The sequence below is a fragment of the Grampus griseus genome (genome assembly GCF_964374135.1).
Source record: "Grampus griseus genome assembly, chromosome: 6".
NCBI classification, from domain to species: domain Eukaryota; kingdom Metazoa; phylum Chordata; class Mammalia; order Artiodactyla; family Delphinidae; genus Grampus; species Grampus griseus.
The window spans coordinates 34782288-34800031 of NC_139000.1; the positions used below are offsets into that span (position 1 = coordinate 34782288).

At 39.2% G+C, this 17744-nt stretch overlaps 1 protein-coding gene across 1 annotated transcript in view; it reads right to left on the reverse strand.

Moving 5' to 3' along the window:
• Window positions 1-8759: 8759 nt before the first annotated feature.
• DCAF10 (DDB1 and CUL4 associated factor 10) overlaps window positions 8760-17744 on the reverse strand; it is a gene marked incomplete at its 5' end in the record, with an annotated part of 55010 nt that continues 46025 nt past the window's right edge. The window contains 3 exons of the mRNA XM_082656163.1: window positions 8760-13246; window positions 14192-14337; window positions 16665-16778. Of these exons, the coding sequence (XP_082512289.1) occupies window positions 12878-13246; window positions 14192-14337; window positions 16665-16778 (629 nt within the window). The 3' untranslated portion in view covers window positions 8760-12877. The remainder of the gene's footprint in view (window positions 13247-14191; window positions 14338-16664; window positions 16779-17744) is intronic.

The following is a 17744-nucleotide window of genomic DNA, read 5'->3' on the forward strand; positions in this document are numbered from 1 at the left end:
ATTTTGTTTTTTAAAGGTTCTCAAATGAAATAAACTTTTCCCTACTGAGTATAAACTGTTTTGGTGAATTCAGTATATCAGTACTTTCTGTTGTAATTATGTACCTTCAGGTCATGCTTACCCCCAAGCTGAATGATCTGGACATTTGTGCTTTTTGAGTTTTTTATATCTGCTTTTGATTTCATACTGCTTGTTTCTGTTAGGAGACTGAAATCATATTAGCTACACTCTTGGTTTACACATTACATTTATAAGGTGCTTCCTGACTCTAGGGATAGTTGAGGTTGCCTGATGAGGTCCACCAAGTAAGGGAGCAGTTGCCATGTAATGCTTCTAAAACACTCCTGTTTTAGAAATTTTTTTAGAAATTCAGGATAAAAGTGAATATCCTGAACTCTAGAATTCATGAAACGGGTTTGACACATCATCTGATGAAATGTCATTGTAACCCATTGGCGGAGTGAGGGGAGTAGAGAGCATTTCTCTTGGTGTGACGGGGAGGGGCCGGAGGGAGGTCTGCAGTAGCTGCAGTGCCTCCCAGTCTCCAAAGGCTGGTCCCAGCTTAATCCCTTCAGCATCTAGTTTCCAGTAGGGAACTTTTTCTCCAGATGAGTATGTGATTTTGAAGTAGAAATTGAGGATAAAATAGGATTTATAAAAATTCTCATCTGCCTTCAATCCATTCTTCATATTCCTATCATTTTTCTAGATGAAATGATCCAGGCCCTGTCTCCCTTGTTGTCATCTCCAGCTAAAACTGCCCTGCCCAACCACTGCCATGGGGACTTCTGTACTCTCTAGCCTCCCAGCCTTACCCATGTGGAGTCCCACTGCACTGAACCCTGCTCTCTCCCCTGGTTCACGCAGTAACTCTTACTGAGGCCTTCAGATCTCAGCTCAAACGTCACTCCCTCGGGGAAGCCAGCCCTCACTTTAAGGACCAAGGCAGGTTCCCCTCTTACATATTCTTGTGCTGCCACATTCCTGTGCTGTTTTCATAGCATTTACCTGTTTTAATTATATTGTCATTATTTGATGCCTTTGGCCCTTTTGAATGTCAGCTCCATAAGGGAGGGACTCTGCTCTAGTTTCCACAGTTCAAGTTCCTGGCACAGTGCCTGACACCTTGTAGATGTCTGACAAATGTTTCTTTAAGAATCAAAAGAGTGAAGGGGGCTTCCCTGGTGGCGCAGTGGTTGGGAGTCCGCCTGCCGATGCAGGGGACATGGGTTCGTGCCCAGTCCGGGAAGATCTCACATGCCGCGGAGCGGCTGGGCCCGTGAGCCATGGCCGCTGAGCCTGCGCGTCCGGAGCCTGTGCTCCGCAACCGGAGAGGCCACAGTGGTGAGTGGCCCGCGTACCGCAAAAAAAAAAAAAAAAAAAAATCCTGTCTGACTTTAGTTCCTTGATGGGTCATGGAAGTTGTTTCAGAAACAAATTTTCTATTTTTTTTTTTTTTTTGCGGTACCGCGGCCTCTCCCGTTGCGGAGCACAGGCTCCGGACGCGCAGGCTCAGCGGCCATGGCTCACGGGCCCAGCCGCTCCGCGGCATGTGGGATCTTCTTGGACCGGGGCACGAACCCATGTCCCCTGCATCGGCAGGCGGACTCCCAACCACTGCGCCACCAGGGAAGCCCCTGAAACAAATTTTAACACTGCTTGTGCTGCCATAATGAAATACCATAGACTAAATATTTAGGCTTAAACAACAAGACATTTCTCGGTTCCAGACACTGGGAAGTCCAAGATCAAGGTGCTGGCAGATTTGGTTACTTGTGAGAGACCTCTTCTTGGCTGTGTCTTCACATGGCAGAGAGAGAACCTCTTGACCTCATCTAAACCTAATCACCTCCAGATACCATCACACTGCGGGTCAGGGCTGCAACCTGCAAGCTTGGGGTCGTGGGGGACACAAGCATTCAGCCCATAACATACATGAGCTAAATGATGAGGCTCTTCTTTGCTCTCCTTCTTCATGTGTAACACTTCGCTATCTTTTTTTTTAATTTTTATTTTATATGGGAGTAGAGTTGATTTACAATGTTGTGTTAGTTTCAGGTGTACAGCAAAGTGATTCAGTTATACATTCACCTATACTTTACTCAGAAACATCCAGCCAATCTGAGACAAGTCTCTGTACTAGTCAGGACTCCAATATACAGGCTCCATTTTTCTTATTCTTGCACTGTTTGTGAATTGTGGATCTCAGCTGAGTGAAGCTGACCAAGAAGGACAAGAAGAAAGTATTCCTTAAAATAATTAGTGTCATTGCTACTTTGTTACTGTAGAAGTGCCATGAAGGCAGTGGCTTGTTTTGTTTAGAGCAGACCACCTCAGTAGTTGCTTTACCTTTCACCATCATCATTCAGTTCAGGAACCAGTCATTAGTCAGCAGTGGCTTGCTCCTTACAGAGTACACCAAAAAGGGGGAATGCATTTAGTTACATTGAGATGCTATATACCTTTTTGTTTCAGATGATAATAGGGAAAAGAAACTAATTTCTTTCAAGGGTCATCATACCTATAGTAATACGAGGCACATGGTATATAGCTTTCTCCTTTCCCGTTGGTAAAAAGGAAGCCTCCAAACTTTCCTTGCCCCTCTCATACTTTGCTGAAAAAGAGTGATTAAACAAATTTCGAGGTTTTCTTGGGCTCCCCACTTCTCACTCCCCACTGAAAAAGAGCCATAGAGTTTTCAAGACAGGTAATAGGGAAAAGTGGGTATGTAAGGGATCCAGGTACTTTTCATTTGTAATTTGTGTGTAAAATATGAAGGTAACAAGTGAAAAGCAGTTAGGAGGTGAGGGCCTAAACTTGGAGATATAATGGGTGCGATAAGCCTTGAGAAAGCTAAGGCAAAGTCCAAGGAGATTTAAAGCTTTGCTGTTGCTGTTTGGAGCCCTTCAAAACTGCTGCCACTCGTGGTCCAGGAACAGAAAAGCATGGTGTTTTTATGTTTGGAAGCAATGCTAAATACATTTGAATGTATATCAACTCAAACTAGAGAAGAAAACATCCCTAATTTCAATTTGTACCTTTTATAGTTTATTTTGTTTAGCAGATTTGCCTTACATCTGCTCAGTACTGTAAATCTGCCCTCTTAAGGACAGATCATTTCAAGTTACAAGATTCTAGACTTGTGGACTATACAGAGCTGGCTGCCTGTGGCAAGTTCCTAGGTAAAACCTTAAATTTCCCTTGATTCCCTACTGGCTCCCAGGCTGGATTAGGTCTCCTGTGGCACGTGATGACTGTCTCAACCTCAGCCCTCTGGCCAAGATGTTTGTGCTGTATCCCTCAAGACAGTGTGAATGCCTTGAGGGCAGGGGCTGTCTTTCTGATCTTTGTATCCACGGACTAGAGTTTCTCATAATACCTATTCAATGAATGAATCATACTCTGATCCCAGGTGTTATCTTTATCACTATTATTCTCCCTGTTTCAGAGACACTGAAGTTTTTAGGAATTTGTCTTTTAAAAATCATCACGGAGAATACATAATGTCTGATTCCATTTATGTAAAGTTCTAAAAGAGGCAAATCTGTTGGGGAAAAAAACCAGTGGTTAACTCTGGGAAGGGGCGTGAAGGAACTTTCTGCATCTGGGGTAACGGTAGTGATCTGTATCTTGATAGGGGTTTGGGTTACACAGGTGTATACATTGGCCTAAACTTATTTAGCAAACATACTGTTAATATTTGTGCACTTCACTGTATGGAAATTTTACACCAGAAAAATATTGAACTTTAGTTAATGATATGTATTGCTGAGGAGTTTTAAAAGGATGGGTACAGATACCTGCAATTCATCAAAATACATCAAAAATTAAGATGGATTGATGGATGGGTAGAATATTGGATAACTGATAAAACAAGCTTAGTAAAGTGTTGACAGTAGAATCTTGTAAAATTCTTTCATCTTTGCTGTATGTTTGAACATCTCATAATAAAATGTTAAGAAAAATCATTAGGGTGTTTATCACAATATTTGATGTCACAATATATTGAGAGACTCAGTTCAGTTCTTTTAGTATGCTAATTATTCTAGACTGCCATGAAGTCATAGGATACTACAGAAATACCTGCTAGAGGGGAATACAGGCCTATGGCATATTACTAACATCCTTCCCACTAGTCCTAATGACGTGGTGGCCACCTCCTCTCTCTCCTCAAGCCCAGGATACACACCAGATTGTGACAGGGCTGGTGAGTAACATGGTGGCTGATGAACTGAAGTTTTTCTTAAGTGGGCCCCAAAAGTGAGTGGTCTACTCACCCCCGAAGTGACCAGGGTAGGGATCATGATTTTCCCGCCAATACTCTGCAACTTTCAACAAAGGCCAGGAAGTCCTTCTTTTATACATACATTTATTACGTACACACACAAAACCTCTTCAGTAATAACTGCCTAAGAATAAATACAGTGTATTCAGAACAGATCTGATACTTTGTATTTAACTTTTATAAAGTAATCCTTTTACAATGAAATTTGGATCCTTCATTTTACCCAGACAAGAACTAATCTTTTATAGTGATGGGCTTTTGCAAGTTAATGTAAGCACAGCAGCCTCGTGTACCCATAATTTAAATAGCTTTCAAAGGAGACAGCTGTTTCCCCCAAAAAAGGGTTTAAAAGCTGTTGTGAGCTGTCTGTGCTCTGCTTAGAGCTTCTGTTGTTCCTGTTTTGAATTTGTCCGTAGCAGTTGGAAGCTGTTTGGAGCTCACAGTGTGTTCTGTAGCGGCTCCTCTCGTGGAGTTAGAAGATAAGGCACACGGCACCAGGTCTGTTCCTGAGAAGATAAGATGATCTTAGTGTAATTAACTGTTCAGTAATTTAAATACCATTTAAAAATAGGGAAGCCTTAGCTCTCGCTGAAGGAGGATGGTGTAACTGATGGGATGCATGGTTGTCCATCTCTCAAGCTCCAAAGTTAATATGTTCTCCAAACAGGCTTTCTTTATCTTCACAGAGATCCATGGAACTGTCATCCATGAAGAATCTAAACCCTAACTGCATTTTCTAAATCCCTAGTTCTCAAACTGTGGTCCCCAGACCTACAGCATCAACTGGGAACTGGTTAGAAATGCAGAATGGGGCCTCCCACCCCAGACCTGTGAAATAAGCAGCTCTGGATGTCAACCTAGCAATCTGTTTTAACAAGCCCTCCTGGTGATGCTAATGCCTGCACCACTTTTCATGTGTTCTCTGCCAGAAGGGAAGGGCCTAGAAGGAAATCTCAGTGGACATGTATCTGTGTTGTTTTAACCATTAAGTTTGTGGTAATTTGTTACATCAGTAATAGGAAACTGATGTAAATATAAATCATTAAAATCACTTCCTTTTAAATAAAAAAATCTATTTTTAAATAGTCCAAAATATATCAGTCATATTTCAGGAATAACTGAAATAGTGATCATTAGTGCTATGGTTAGTTAAGTTAGCTAAAGAACGATTAATTTCTCAAAAAACTGAAAGGGATTCACTCTATTTTTCTTTTCAGTGACTTCCCAAAAAAGCATCCCAAGTAGGATTGTCATTTTTCTAGTAAATTTAAAATAGTATGGCAAAATGAACCATCAGTCATAGTTAAATAACACAAGAAAATGTCATTCTAGGGAACAGTGTGAAAAGTAGCATGTTCTAAATTTTATCTATATGAGATCCAATCACTGTATACAGCTTAACAAAAATTTATCAACTATGCTTCCTACTGGTATGAATAATTTTCACTGAATAATTTATAAAACTCTACACACGATTCATATCAAATAAACTTGTAAATGGCCAGAACATTAGTGAACAGATGTGAATGGTTCAGATCTTAGTAAATGTGTTTTCAGTGCAAAATGCCATTTCTATGTTTTAGAACGGTAGGCTTCAAAAAATGAAGTGTGCATATGCCAGTGGAAGGACAAGGTGAACCCTGGAAGTGCAAGAGGTAATGTAGAACTTTGATTTTTTAAACATCTTATCCTTTTAAAATTTCCTTTTTCCCTATACATGTTTTATAATGTACATAATAGATCAGTATAACAATATATGTAATTTATAAATGATCAAAATTTGGATTGTATTCTCTAATTTTTTCTGTTAAGAGTTAACATGATCAAAAAAGTTTAGAATATCACTAACAAGAACCACCAAGCCACTGCCTCTGTTACAGCCTTATGCTTGATTCTGGTCTAAAAGTGAACAAAATGTAAACAAAAATTTTCAAACTAATGCTAAATGCAAGTTTTTTGTTGTTGTTGTTTTTTCCAGAGGTGGGGTCTCTGACCAGATTAGGGTGTGAACAGGACTTGCACTCCCTTAATCTAGCTCCAGGTGGTCTCCTAATCTTTTTTAAACTTATTTATTTAATTTTGGCTGCTTTGGTTCTTCTTTGTTGCTGTGTGCGGCTTTCTCTAGTTGTGGCGAGCGAGGGCTACTCTTCGTTGCGGTGCGCAGGCTTCTCGTTGCAGTGGCTTCTCTTGTTGCGGATCATGGGCTCTAGGCGTGCGGGCTTCAGTAGTTGTGGCGCGTGGGCTCAGTAGTTGTGGCTTGAGGGCTCTAGAGCGCAGGCTCAGTAGTTGTGGTGCACAGGCTTAGTTGCTCCGCGGCATGTGGGATCGTCCCAGACCGGGGCTTGAACCCATGTCCCCTGCATTGGCAGATTCCTAACCACTGCAATGCAAGTTTGCCATCAACCTTTTAAATAGGTTAACCACACACAAAAAGTGTGGCAAATGTTTCAAAGTAGCATTTATTTTTTAAAAGCACGTTATGAGGTAGACTTAAACTAAAATATTCAGTGCATATATTAATAAAAGGTTTATTAAAACCTTAAAATTTTATGTAGATATGTATGTAGATAAATTCACCTACAATTCTACCATGCATTTGAAAAACAACTCAATTGAAAAGGTAAAAACGTCACATTTTTAGAAAGCTTTTCTAATTCTGAAATAAAGAACATTTGATCTGTTCAAAAACTTTGTGGGAGGGAGGTAGTTGTTTCAGTTTTAGATTTTAGAAGTTATTTTACTAAATCATTCACTTTATAGCTAGTTTTGAATGAATGTGAATATCTTTACTAGAAGGTAGGTAAAAGGTACTATAATGCAATTAAGAATTTCAAGATGGCTTCAGCAGAGCATTAAACCAAGCATGGGGCTTTTCTCAATGGAGACCCTTAAATGACTACATAGGTCACATACGCATGAAGCCAGCCCTGCATCTAAGTCTGTATCAACTGCAGTTATAGGAATACTAAAACCTTAGTTATCTTTGTCCCTTGAGCTCTAGACTAGGCATCTAGTAGGGAGTCACATGTTTGTTGAATGAAAAACTGAGTCTTGGCAGTTTTCCAAATCAATGAGAAATGCTTAGTTTTTCTGACCTATGGTCAGAACAAATTCTTACTCCAATGAATAGTCTGTTCATTATAATAAATGATGGATTCCTGTAGTACTGAATAGTTGCACATCACAATTCTGGCTTCATGGAAATTTGAGGCCACATATGGTGAAGATTCATTTGATTCATTCAACAAAAATTTATTGATCCTGCTGGGCACTGGGAATAGAAGAATAAATAAGAGTCCCTGCCCTCAAGGAGCTTATTGTCTGGCATGAGAATCTAGTGAGAAACAGCACCTCAGAATCTAGTGAGTAAACTTTCTGGTGTCTGGCATATTATCTGGAATACTCCAAATGTCCTGAAAATGTGCATCTAAAATTTATCAGAAAGCACAGTTTGGAAATGGAAGATGCAATGAAATTTAAAAGAAAATTCAAATATTCAACTTCTAATGTAAAAACCCTGAAATCTAAATGAGGAAGAAACTCGGGAAAGCTGAAAATTCTATTTTAAGTACTTTGGACCAGATTTAAATTTTTAAAATTATTTTATTATCTCTAGCATTTTCATTTATAGTGACATTTATATACACATGTATAGAGGAGGTGTGTGCATGTGAGATGTATTCCCTGGAGCATTTAATAAAACCCATTTTTCTATCACTAATTCATTTACAACTAAAAAAGCGGCATACAGGTAAATTTGAGACTTCCCTTTTGATAATAGTTTCCATTATCGTTTGAATGGAAGAAATTCTTATGAATTGTGTTCAGGGTATAAATTTCAGTACACTCTCATTTTGCACTGAGACTTAACTGTGTCTTTGTACAATGTGTGATAATTTAACCATGTATTTTATTTTTTAACCATATATTTTAATAATTACTGACAGTTCAATGGCATCAAAAATACTCGTCTATCTGGATTTTCACGGGTTTTTTTTTTTCCCTCTGCACTCTTCTTTTTCCTTAAAAGCATGAAAGACCCCTGTGCAACCACAGAGCCTTTGTTTTTGCTTCCCTGTACTTTGGTACATTGCTTCTCCTTAATCTAGCAGCATCCTTAGCTTGTAGTATTTTACTTAGTGGCAACTGAAAAAAATCACTAGCTTGGGCTTTAACTGGGAACTATTATCCAGAAGGTTACTGTGAACCTGTCAGGAAGGTGGTGAGCAACCAAAAGAGCTGTCTCACAGACTGTGCACCCAGAGCTCATCCAGCCCATTAGAAACTAAGCAGCCTTGGTTATCTCACGTCCCAGCTCATAACAGATGAACACAGCACATTAGAAGGAAGTGGGGAGCCTGTTAGAGGCAGGTATATTGATAGTGTGGCAGGAGACCACTATATAAGCAAAACAAACTGCTTAGCAGATACAAAATTTTTTAAATTAAAGAAAAAACAAAAACCACACCAGGAATCTGAGGCAAATGATTATATATACCTCGAGGCTGAGGGAATCACTTTATAATAATTAATATCAATTTGTTATAGCCCTTTACAATTTATGGATTATTTTACATACATCAGAGCTCATTAGATACTTGTAATAACACATGAATATAACTTTTACTTTCATCATGAAAAAGTGAATTGTACTGAGCATGCTGTTTAAGAAGAAGGCGGGTAGGTATACTGACATATCTGAAAGACTTGCATCAAAAATAATTACAAGTTTTGAATTTTGGCACTTAAGACAAATGCATTAATTATCCCAACATTAATATATATGCTTTCCTTCATGACCAACACTGTGTTACTGAATTTTCATAGCTCTCAGTGACTGCTGGTCATTAAATGGGGATGACTGTCATCAGTAAGTTATCAGACCATTTCTCCTGTTAAACACAAGCTTAACAGATTCTTATGGATGCCAACACCATATATTCTAATATGGGAAACACTAGGCTCCTAAAAGAGTCTCAGAGTGTTTTTCCTATATTGCATTTTCTAGAAAACAGCCTTAACAATGATATGATGTGATCTTGGTTCTAGACATAGGAGTGAGGAATATGTGATTTACCTTTTTCATGCTTGTTTTACTAAAATTTTTGGTATAACCTCTTCCCGGGGATGTAACAAGGAGAAACAAAATATACATGCTCTTTGAGCTTCTGAGAAAAAAGACCACAGACATTTTCAAAAGATAAAAATAGAGGTCTCTTCTGCATCAGCCACTTCATTTTCACAATTGAAAATAAGGAACTACGGTATATTTGATGTTTTTAAACTCATTCAACATAGCTTCGCCATAAATATACTGTTCTGCAGAAAGCTTTTTAAAACATGTATAATTTATACTATACTTACCAACAATTATATTATCAATTATAATACATTTACCAATTATCATGATTAAAAATGACTAAATAAAATTTTAGAGTTAAAAACACCAGATTAGATTTTATACACTAGGTGAAATGGGATCTTGAAATTTTAAGTGTAATCTCCTCCAATAGTATGGCATTCCTGATGCCCTTTAATTCCTTGATTAATATCCCCTGATGACTTCCTGATCATGACAATACCTCAGAGAGGACAAAGGTTTTGTTGAGTTTGCTATTAATTTTTAATTCTCATCTGTGAGGCTCTGTTTTTGTATAAGGCTATTAATCCTCCATTTTTCTCTACTTTATAGCTACTTACCCTACATGAGGGTTTTTAGTTAGGAACGGACTGTATGTGTGCCCTGCAGTTGATGGCGTTAATTCTAATGGAAATTGTCTATCTTGTAAATGTTCTTTTGTATGGTGCAGAAGATGAGCCAGCTCTGAAATAAACAACTTCCAGAGGGTGTTAAATAAGTAAATTAACAGGCCAGTTTACCATCCTTTACAAACTAAAGGGCAAAATGGTAGAGTAGTAAGCACAGGCTTGGAACTAAAACATTGAGTTTGAATCTCAGTGCTGCCACCCCATGCCAGCTCTGTGACTTATGTCAAATCAACCTTTCTGACCTTCCATTTCCCCCAAAGTACACTGGTGCTCATGCCACCTACCTTGCAGTTTTTGTGAGAGTTACTAGTAAAGTATCTACATTATTTGACACATGATAGATATTCTTGAATCACGGACTGAAATTTATTAGAGTTGGGCAACATTTGGGCCCAGCATCTGACATGGAGCACTCTCCCAAGGAGATGCAATATATGGAAACTTCTTTTGATTATCAATACAACCTTTGTACTTAGTAGGTTTTTTTTTTTTTTTTTTCCTGCGGTACGCGGGCCTCTCACTGCTGTGGCCTCTCCCGTTGCGGAGCACAGGCTCTGGACGTGCAGGCCCAGAGGCCATGGCTCACCGGCCTAGCCGCTCCGCGGCATGTGGGATCTTCCCAGACCGGGGCACGAACCCGTGTCCCCTGCATCGGCAGGCGGACTCTCAACCACTGCACCACCAGGGAAGCCCAGTAGCTTATTTTTAATGTCAACATTAGGTGTTTTTGTCTCTTTATTTTCTCTTAAATATGTGTTTTTAAGAAAGTTTATGGCAAACCTGTGTTTTCACTGTGGGTACTTTTTTTGATGACTAAAACATTTCCAATTTTTTTTTAACATCCATGGCAAGAAAGATCTAATTTTTAAAATTTGTCCTACAGCCAACTATCCAAGTGAGATGTAACCTCTGTACGTGCGTGAATGGCTGTCTGGCAGGTTCTACAAAAAGTGTCATTTTTATTCATGTATTTGGGTTGCTTAAACATTTCTATAAGATTTAAAACACTTTTCTTCTTATGGCTGGAATTCTCAGCATTGATACTCCCATGCCTTCCTTTTTCAATCTACTGGCCAGTTGAAAGGTATTCACAATAATACAACTTAAAGACAAAAAAAGTGTTCATAAGTCATTGTTTTAACAGCCAGCATAATACAGTAGAAATGGCCCTGAGCAAGGAATTAAGAGACTTGAATTCAAGTCCTGGCTCTGCCACTAATTTTGCAGGATGACTTTAGGCAAGTCACTTAACTTCTCTCATTCATCTAATAACGAGATTGAGTCCATTTTAAGTTACTTTCTACCTCTAAAATTGCTTTTATTTGCTTATTTTTTTAATAATCAAAACACCTTCTGGGAGTTGTGTTAAGCACCTGATGGGTACAGAAATATTTACTGATGTTTAAGGTAGTAATATTTGAAGCTGTGATCCAGGAACCACCTGAATACAGATTACTTGGGGTTCGTGTTAAAAATACAGATTCCTGTCCTCTCCCTGGCTGAATCAGAACCTCCTAAGGTGAGGGCCAGGTTTCTCTATTTTTCACAAGCTCCCCAGTGATTATAATGCACCCTAATGTTTGAGAACCACTGGCCTAAGAGAATGTGTTCTAAGAGGGAAAAAGCTAGCATGTGGCTCAAATTACTCCAGCCTCTGGCAAATCTCTTCTCAGGACAGTCCCATTCCAAGTGGAGGAGACTAGAAAAAAGCTGCTTACTTCAGCAGAGTAGTCAGCCTTATGCCTGGCCCCTGCGTGATGCTTTGTACTTGCTGTGTGCCATAACCAAACACAACAAAAGGTCTTAGTCATGACACCCAAGTCACGGACCACCACAGTTATGACAACAGCTTGAAGACAATCACAGTTCTCCCTTCATAAATGGTAAGAGAGTTAAGCTCAAGGAAAATGAGAAAAACACAACGTTTTTACTCTCGATTTTCCCTCCACCTGTCATCCTCTGTGATTTAAATAATCTGGCAGAGGAAACAAAATCTAAGCCACACTGTTCTCATCACTCTGTGGCCAGATAGAAAGTATAATCTAATAAATAAATCCTCTTCTATACAATAGAAATGACCAAAGCCCATTCCTTCTCTTTTCCTTTCTAATGCTGTTGACAGGAACAAAATACCAAGTAAGGACACATGCTACAGATTTAAAAGTTCATACAAATAAACTACAAAGAGAGGTGGTAATTTTTTTTCTAGAATTTCACAACAAAATCCCTCTCACAGTGAAAAATATGTATAATTTTAACAGGAAACTTAAAAGACATTTTGCTGCAAAACTATAACATTTGTAAGAATAATGCCATTATCTGTGCTCATTATAGAGAAACAACAGCAACTTTAAAAGGCCAAGTATACTGATAAGATGAAATTTCTTTTCAACCAGTATGCCAACATCGAACTTCTAGGTTTTATTCAACACTAGCATCACGAGTTTCTCCTAATCCAACCAAAACTCCTGCCAAATGTCCACAAAATTCATACCAAAATCGAAAAACAGAAAAGAGAATTAAAAGAAAGAAACTTGACAAGAGCTACCATGCAAAACAACCAGCAGAACTGGAGTTCAGTGGCACAGATCAGCAGGAGCCTAGGAATGCTGCAAAAGATGGTGCTGCCTGGAGTCTAACTTGGCGATGCCCCTGTGATGCTGGACGACCAAGTACTCAGGTCACAGGTGTGTTCATGGACCCGTAAGAACTAGGATCTTGACCCAAACTTTTAAGATCTTCTAAAAAGAAAATACTTCACCTAAATTGAAGTAATATATAATTCAAACACCAGAAGAGTTCCTTATTTGATGTAAGTTGTGCCTAAAACTTTGGCTGATACAAAGAAACCCGTCCACTAAGGCACCCGGAGGCGATCTGACAATGTGTTGGAGAGAACTTTGTCGTCAGTACCACATCATTATGAGAGTACAGAGAACGGATCACCCGCAGGGGACTGGCTTCTTTGGGCAAACAGTCAATAAGTTCACTGCACTGTTTGTCAAATCCCAACAAGCGAATCCCATAGCCATGTGGGGAAGAAATCATTCGCCCATCAGGGCTGAAGCAAAGTTCTTTGATATAACCCCTGCCTACGTTGGCTTCTTCAATGTAATGAGTCAGTCGTAGAGAACAGCGAGGTGAGACTGGTCGCACGGGGGCTCCTTCTTGGAATTCATAGACACAAGTCCACTAGAGGGAGAGAAGAGAGACAAATCATAGAGCCTCATAAATGGAGTATAACCTTTAAAAATTGTGAATAACTATACTGTCACCTGTAACTTAAATAATATTGTACAGCAACTATACTTCAACTAATTAAAAAACAAAAAGTTACAGAGTCCCAAACAGTGCTACAGATAATCTTTTTTTAAAAAAAAAAAAAAAAAAGCTCCACAGAATGCCAAAGCTACAGAATTGTTCCAAGAAATCATTCAGATGAATGCTACCCCTCTCCCAACTAACAAAACTTGCAGGTCCCATACTGTCTTATCTACATTCATATCAAGGTTATTCTGTACTATGACACTTTAAAGCCTTTTATTCCCTGAGGCCACTGTGACTTCTGAAGTAATAATTCCCTTTTCAAGAATTCCTGTTACTCAAGAGAGTAACAAGAATCTTGATATTTTAGGGCTAAGACATCTAAGCCCTAGAGTACCTCTCCTCCTACACACTTCAAAGACTCTTCTCTCCTGTTAGCTGTGGCTTCTAGAGCTAGTGACTAGCTAGCTAGCTCTGGAAAGACTCCTGCTTTCCAGAGTAAGGAGAATCATAAGCTCATATAGGATCTTTTCCCCTAGTTATCAGTTCAGTCCCTTCCTTTCCCAAAGCTTTCCCTGGTTTTTAAAAAGAGAAAATCATAATACTCCATTGGCTTATAGCAAAACCTCCCATTTAGCCAGCTTAGCTCAGTCCTATGTTTACTATATAAGGGGTTTTTCACATTGAGATGAAGGAGGCAAGAATTAAGCTGGGCTCAATCTGAGCTGATGACTCCTTTAAAGTACTTCCTGCTTGCCACACACAGGCCAGAGAGGAGGAAGGATTTTGAAGGGATAAAGACACCGTGAGCACACATGGCAACGGCAGTTTGTTCAGTCAGCCCCATTGAAGGTGGAGTGCTGCTGCCCATACCTCCTGATCATCAGTGTTGCTTGAGCACCGAAGAAGAGTGGCCCAGCCTTTTGGGTGCAGCTGTAACGATGTGATGCAATTTCCACGGTCTCTCTCACCAGGAACTTCAGGGGTTAAGACTTCAAGACTGTTTCGTGGTGAAATTCCTGAGATATAAGAAAATTAGGATGTGGAATTTGTATTATCAAAGGACTAAGGTAGCTCATCAAAGCTTTGATTTCTGGCAGCCACCCTCATGCCTTTATTCTTTCATCTGCCCCTTATGCTACCACATATAAAAAACCATGGTGCCCTTCAACGTATGGGGTATGTGTCTTTGGGGTGGGTATGGGGGAAGGGGTATGACAGAACTAAAGAATCTAAGTTCCTGCAGCAGGAATCAACAATAACCTAACGCTAAGACGTTAAAGCTGACTAGGAATCCTTTTGATTTGGATCTACATCTCAAGTTATGTGACATGAAAGGAATCTGGAAAAGTAAAAGACAACAATTCTCATCTCAGAGGACCTGATGCTCTCTAGTCCAGAGAAGGAAATACCTGGAAGCCGTGAGGACTGCCTTTATATAGATGAAAGATGTGTGCAAGGAGCAGGACTTATGGCCCCCAAGGACAGTGCTATAAACAACAAATCAATGTATAATTTTGGAGGTAAGAGAGGACAACTCACACAGGACATGTCAAAACAAGGGGTGGGAGATACTGCCAACTGTACATATTCCTGGTACTCTGCTATGGCCCATCATTTCTTTCTACCTGGCCCCCAATGAAATTGACTGCTGCAGTGAGCCATTGTTACAAATGGGAGTATGTCATATCCCTCAAGTATGTGGAGAACCACTTTCATACACATTGTAAGGAAGCAGCTTAGAAATTTATTATCAAGAGAAATATTTCAACACTTCTCTGCCTATAGGAGTTGCTTTAAAGATAATGAGCTGCCTCTGTCAGACCCTTCGTGAATTATTTCGCACTTAGATGTGCTATCTTCTTTTAAAAGCTTCCCTTAAGATTACTGCAGCATTGACAGAAACCTGTGACGGTCTAAATTACATTCTCACAACCAAATTATACCTAAAGAATTATTTCACATGTGATTGAACCTTAACAACAACTTTAGAAAAAAAAACAAACCCTATTTCAAGAATTTTGAAAATCTATAACAAAAGCAGAAAAGAAACCCATTCTGAATAAGTAAGCAGTGGTTTTTGAGCTCTGCTCCTTGGAGGTTGCTCAAGAGCTGGCAAAAGGGGGAAACCATACAGGGCCAGGGTGGAGATGGGGTAGGGAGGACTGGAGGGTCAAGGGCCTCCTTAATTTTACTTGAACCAAAGTTACTTCACTTTTATTTGTGCTACATCCCTAAGAATCCACAGGAGAAATGTTACATATGTGGGCATAAATCTCTAAGAGGAGGAATATTTAACCTTAAAATGAGACATCATAGTCTTCAACATCCAGAGGACAGGATGGTGGATAGTCTATAGGTTTAGGTTAGGAAGGTCTCTCAAACCATTCTTGGAAGTAGTCAGGCAAAGTAATCAAGAATGCATTTATTGAGCACTTACCAGATGAGGCCACCCAGGGAAAACACTAATTATAAGTCTAAGTATAGTCCTGCCTCTAAATATCTAGGTAGGAGATATGCTTATTTCCAAAAGGTGACCCAAAATTACAAAAAAATATATATCTGGCCATCAGTCCATCAAGAGGAGAACAAAAAGTGCTGTAAGAGCTTAGATGTGAATTAGTACGGAGAGGGATGATGAGTGAAATTTGCATAGGTAGAAAGCATTTCAATTAAGGGGTGGATAGAACAGACTGAGCAGCTAGTTCTCCCAGATTGGCTGGGGAAAAACTGGCAAAAGTAGAGTGGGGCCAGATTATAGCTCTTTATCCCACAACCCCTCTGAGGCTGCCAGACATTGCTGAGATAAGGAAATGGCAGAGCAAAAAGCCTGCTGGGCTGGAACCAGGCAACTTTCACAAGCACCTGATAAACTCATCCCTTTATATTTACATAGCACTATCACATGCATAGTCTCATTTAATTTCTATAACAACCTTGATTGGAGTCTATATTTCCCAACTATTCCCTCTCCAAACTAGACCAAACTAAATCCAGAAAATAAAACTAAAGTTCAAATTCCAACAAAAATGTAAGCCCAAGATACTCAACCCTAGAGACTGGTTAGCTTTTTGGGGTTTTGTTTGTTTGTTTTTTTGGCCACACTGTGTGGCATGTGGGATCTTAGTTCCCCAACCAGGGATTGAACCCATGCCCCCTGCAGTGGAAGTGCTGAGTCCTAACCACTAGACTGCCAGGGAATTCCCTGGTTAGCTTTTTGAAAATTACTGAGGAGCAAGGAATAGCCTCATCTCTATTGGCTTTTATTTTTAAGGATTAAAATCAAACCAAAAAAAGCTATTTTAGAATCTGTATTCAAGATTATGAAATCCAACTTTTGACCTACCTTCTCTTTGTGAGGCTCGTGACATGTGTTTCTCAGAAGATGAATTAGAATCACTATGATGAGAAGGTGAACCAGAAACTCTAGGACCGGATGAACTCGACAAAGTGGTAAGATCTTGAAAATACAAAACGTTCCGACAGTAAAGCTAGCAAAACTCTTAACTTTTTAATCATCTACTTGAACCATATTGTTAAAGTTCATCTGAAACACGGCAAGTACATATCCACCTAAAAGTGGCCTATAAAAAAGACTGAGGTGGGCAAGACAGCTCTTTGGAATGTCCAATCTAAGGCCTAGTCCCTTTCTAAAACCCTTTTTACATCAATGACTTCCTTAAGTGAAATAAAAATGAAAAACCAAATAAACATAGGAACATCTTAGGTTTCCCATCATTTCTGTAGTGAAATGGAACAAGAAAATTCAGCAAGAATGAAAACTGAGCTGTTCAGCCTGTTGTTTTATGTTAGAATGGCATCCAAACAGGTCCATTACCGAGAACATGAACAGATCCTTCTTAAAGCATACCAACAACTTCTATCATCATTACTGAAATTATGTGAATACCATCTTTGAAATGCAATACAAACTTAACATTGAAATCTGGGAAAATAAAATGAATATCAGATAGGTGAGTCTGACGTATCACTCCAAATAGCAGTCTCTATTTCACACTTTTCTTGTGGCCGCACATTTCTGTGGGGACTTCTTATTAATCTAATTTCTTTGGATGGTATTAAGTATCAGAAGTACCTTTAGAAGACAGAAAACCTTCCTGGTTTTTAAGCAAAACATGCCAATTTAGACCTTCTAAATCACTACTTCTCACTAAGCTCACTAAGCTAAAGTTGATTATTAATGTTTAACCTAAAAATTTGAAATGAAAAGGACTGTACTTGCATATTAATGAAATCCCTTGCTTGCAAATAAGTTGGTAAAACTTAAATTTCTACTTTTAGCAGTGAAATTAGGCAATTGCAATACAACGAGCCCTGCACATTCCCAAAGGAGTCTTCAGAAGTGGCCCTGTGCATAGAGAAAGATTCCAACCATTTGAAGTTGATTTTAAACAACAATTTATGA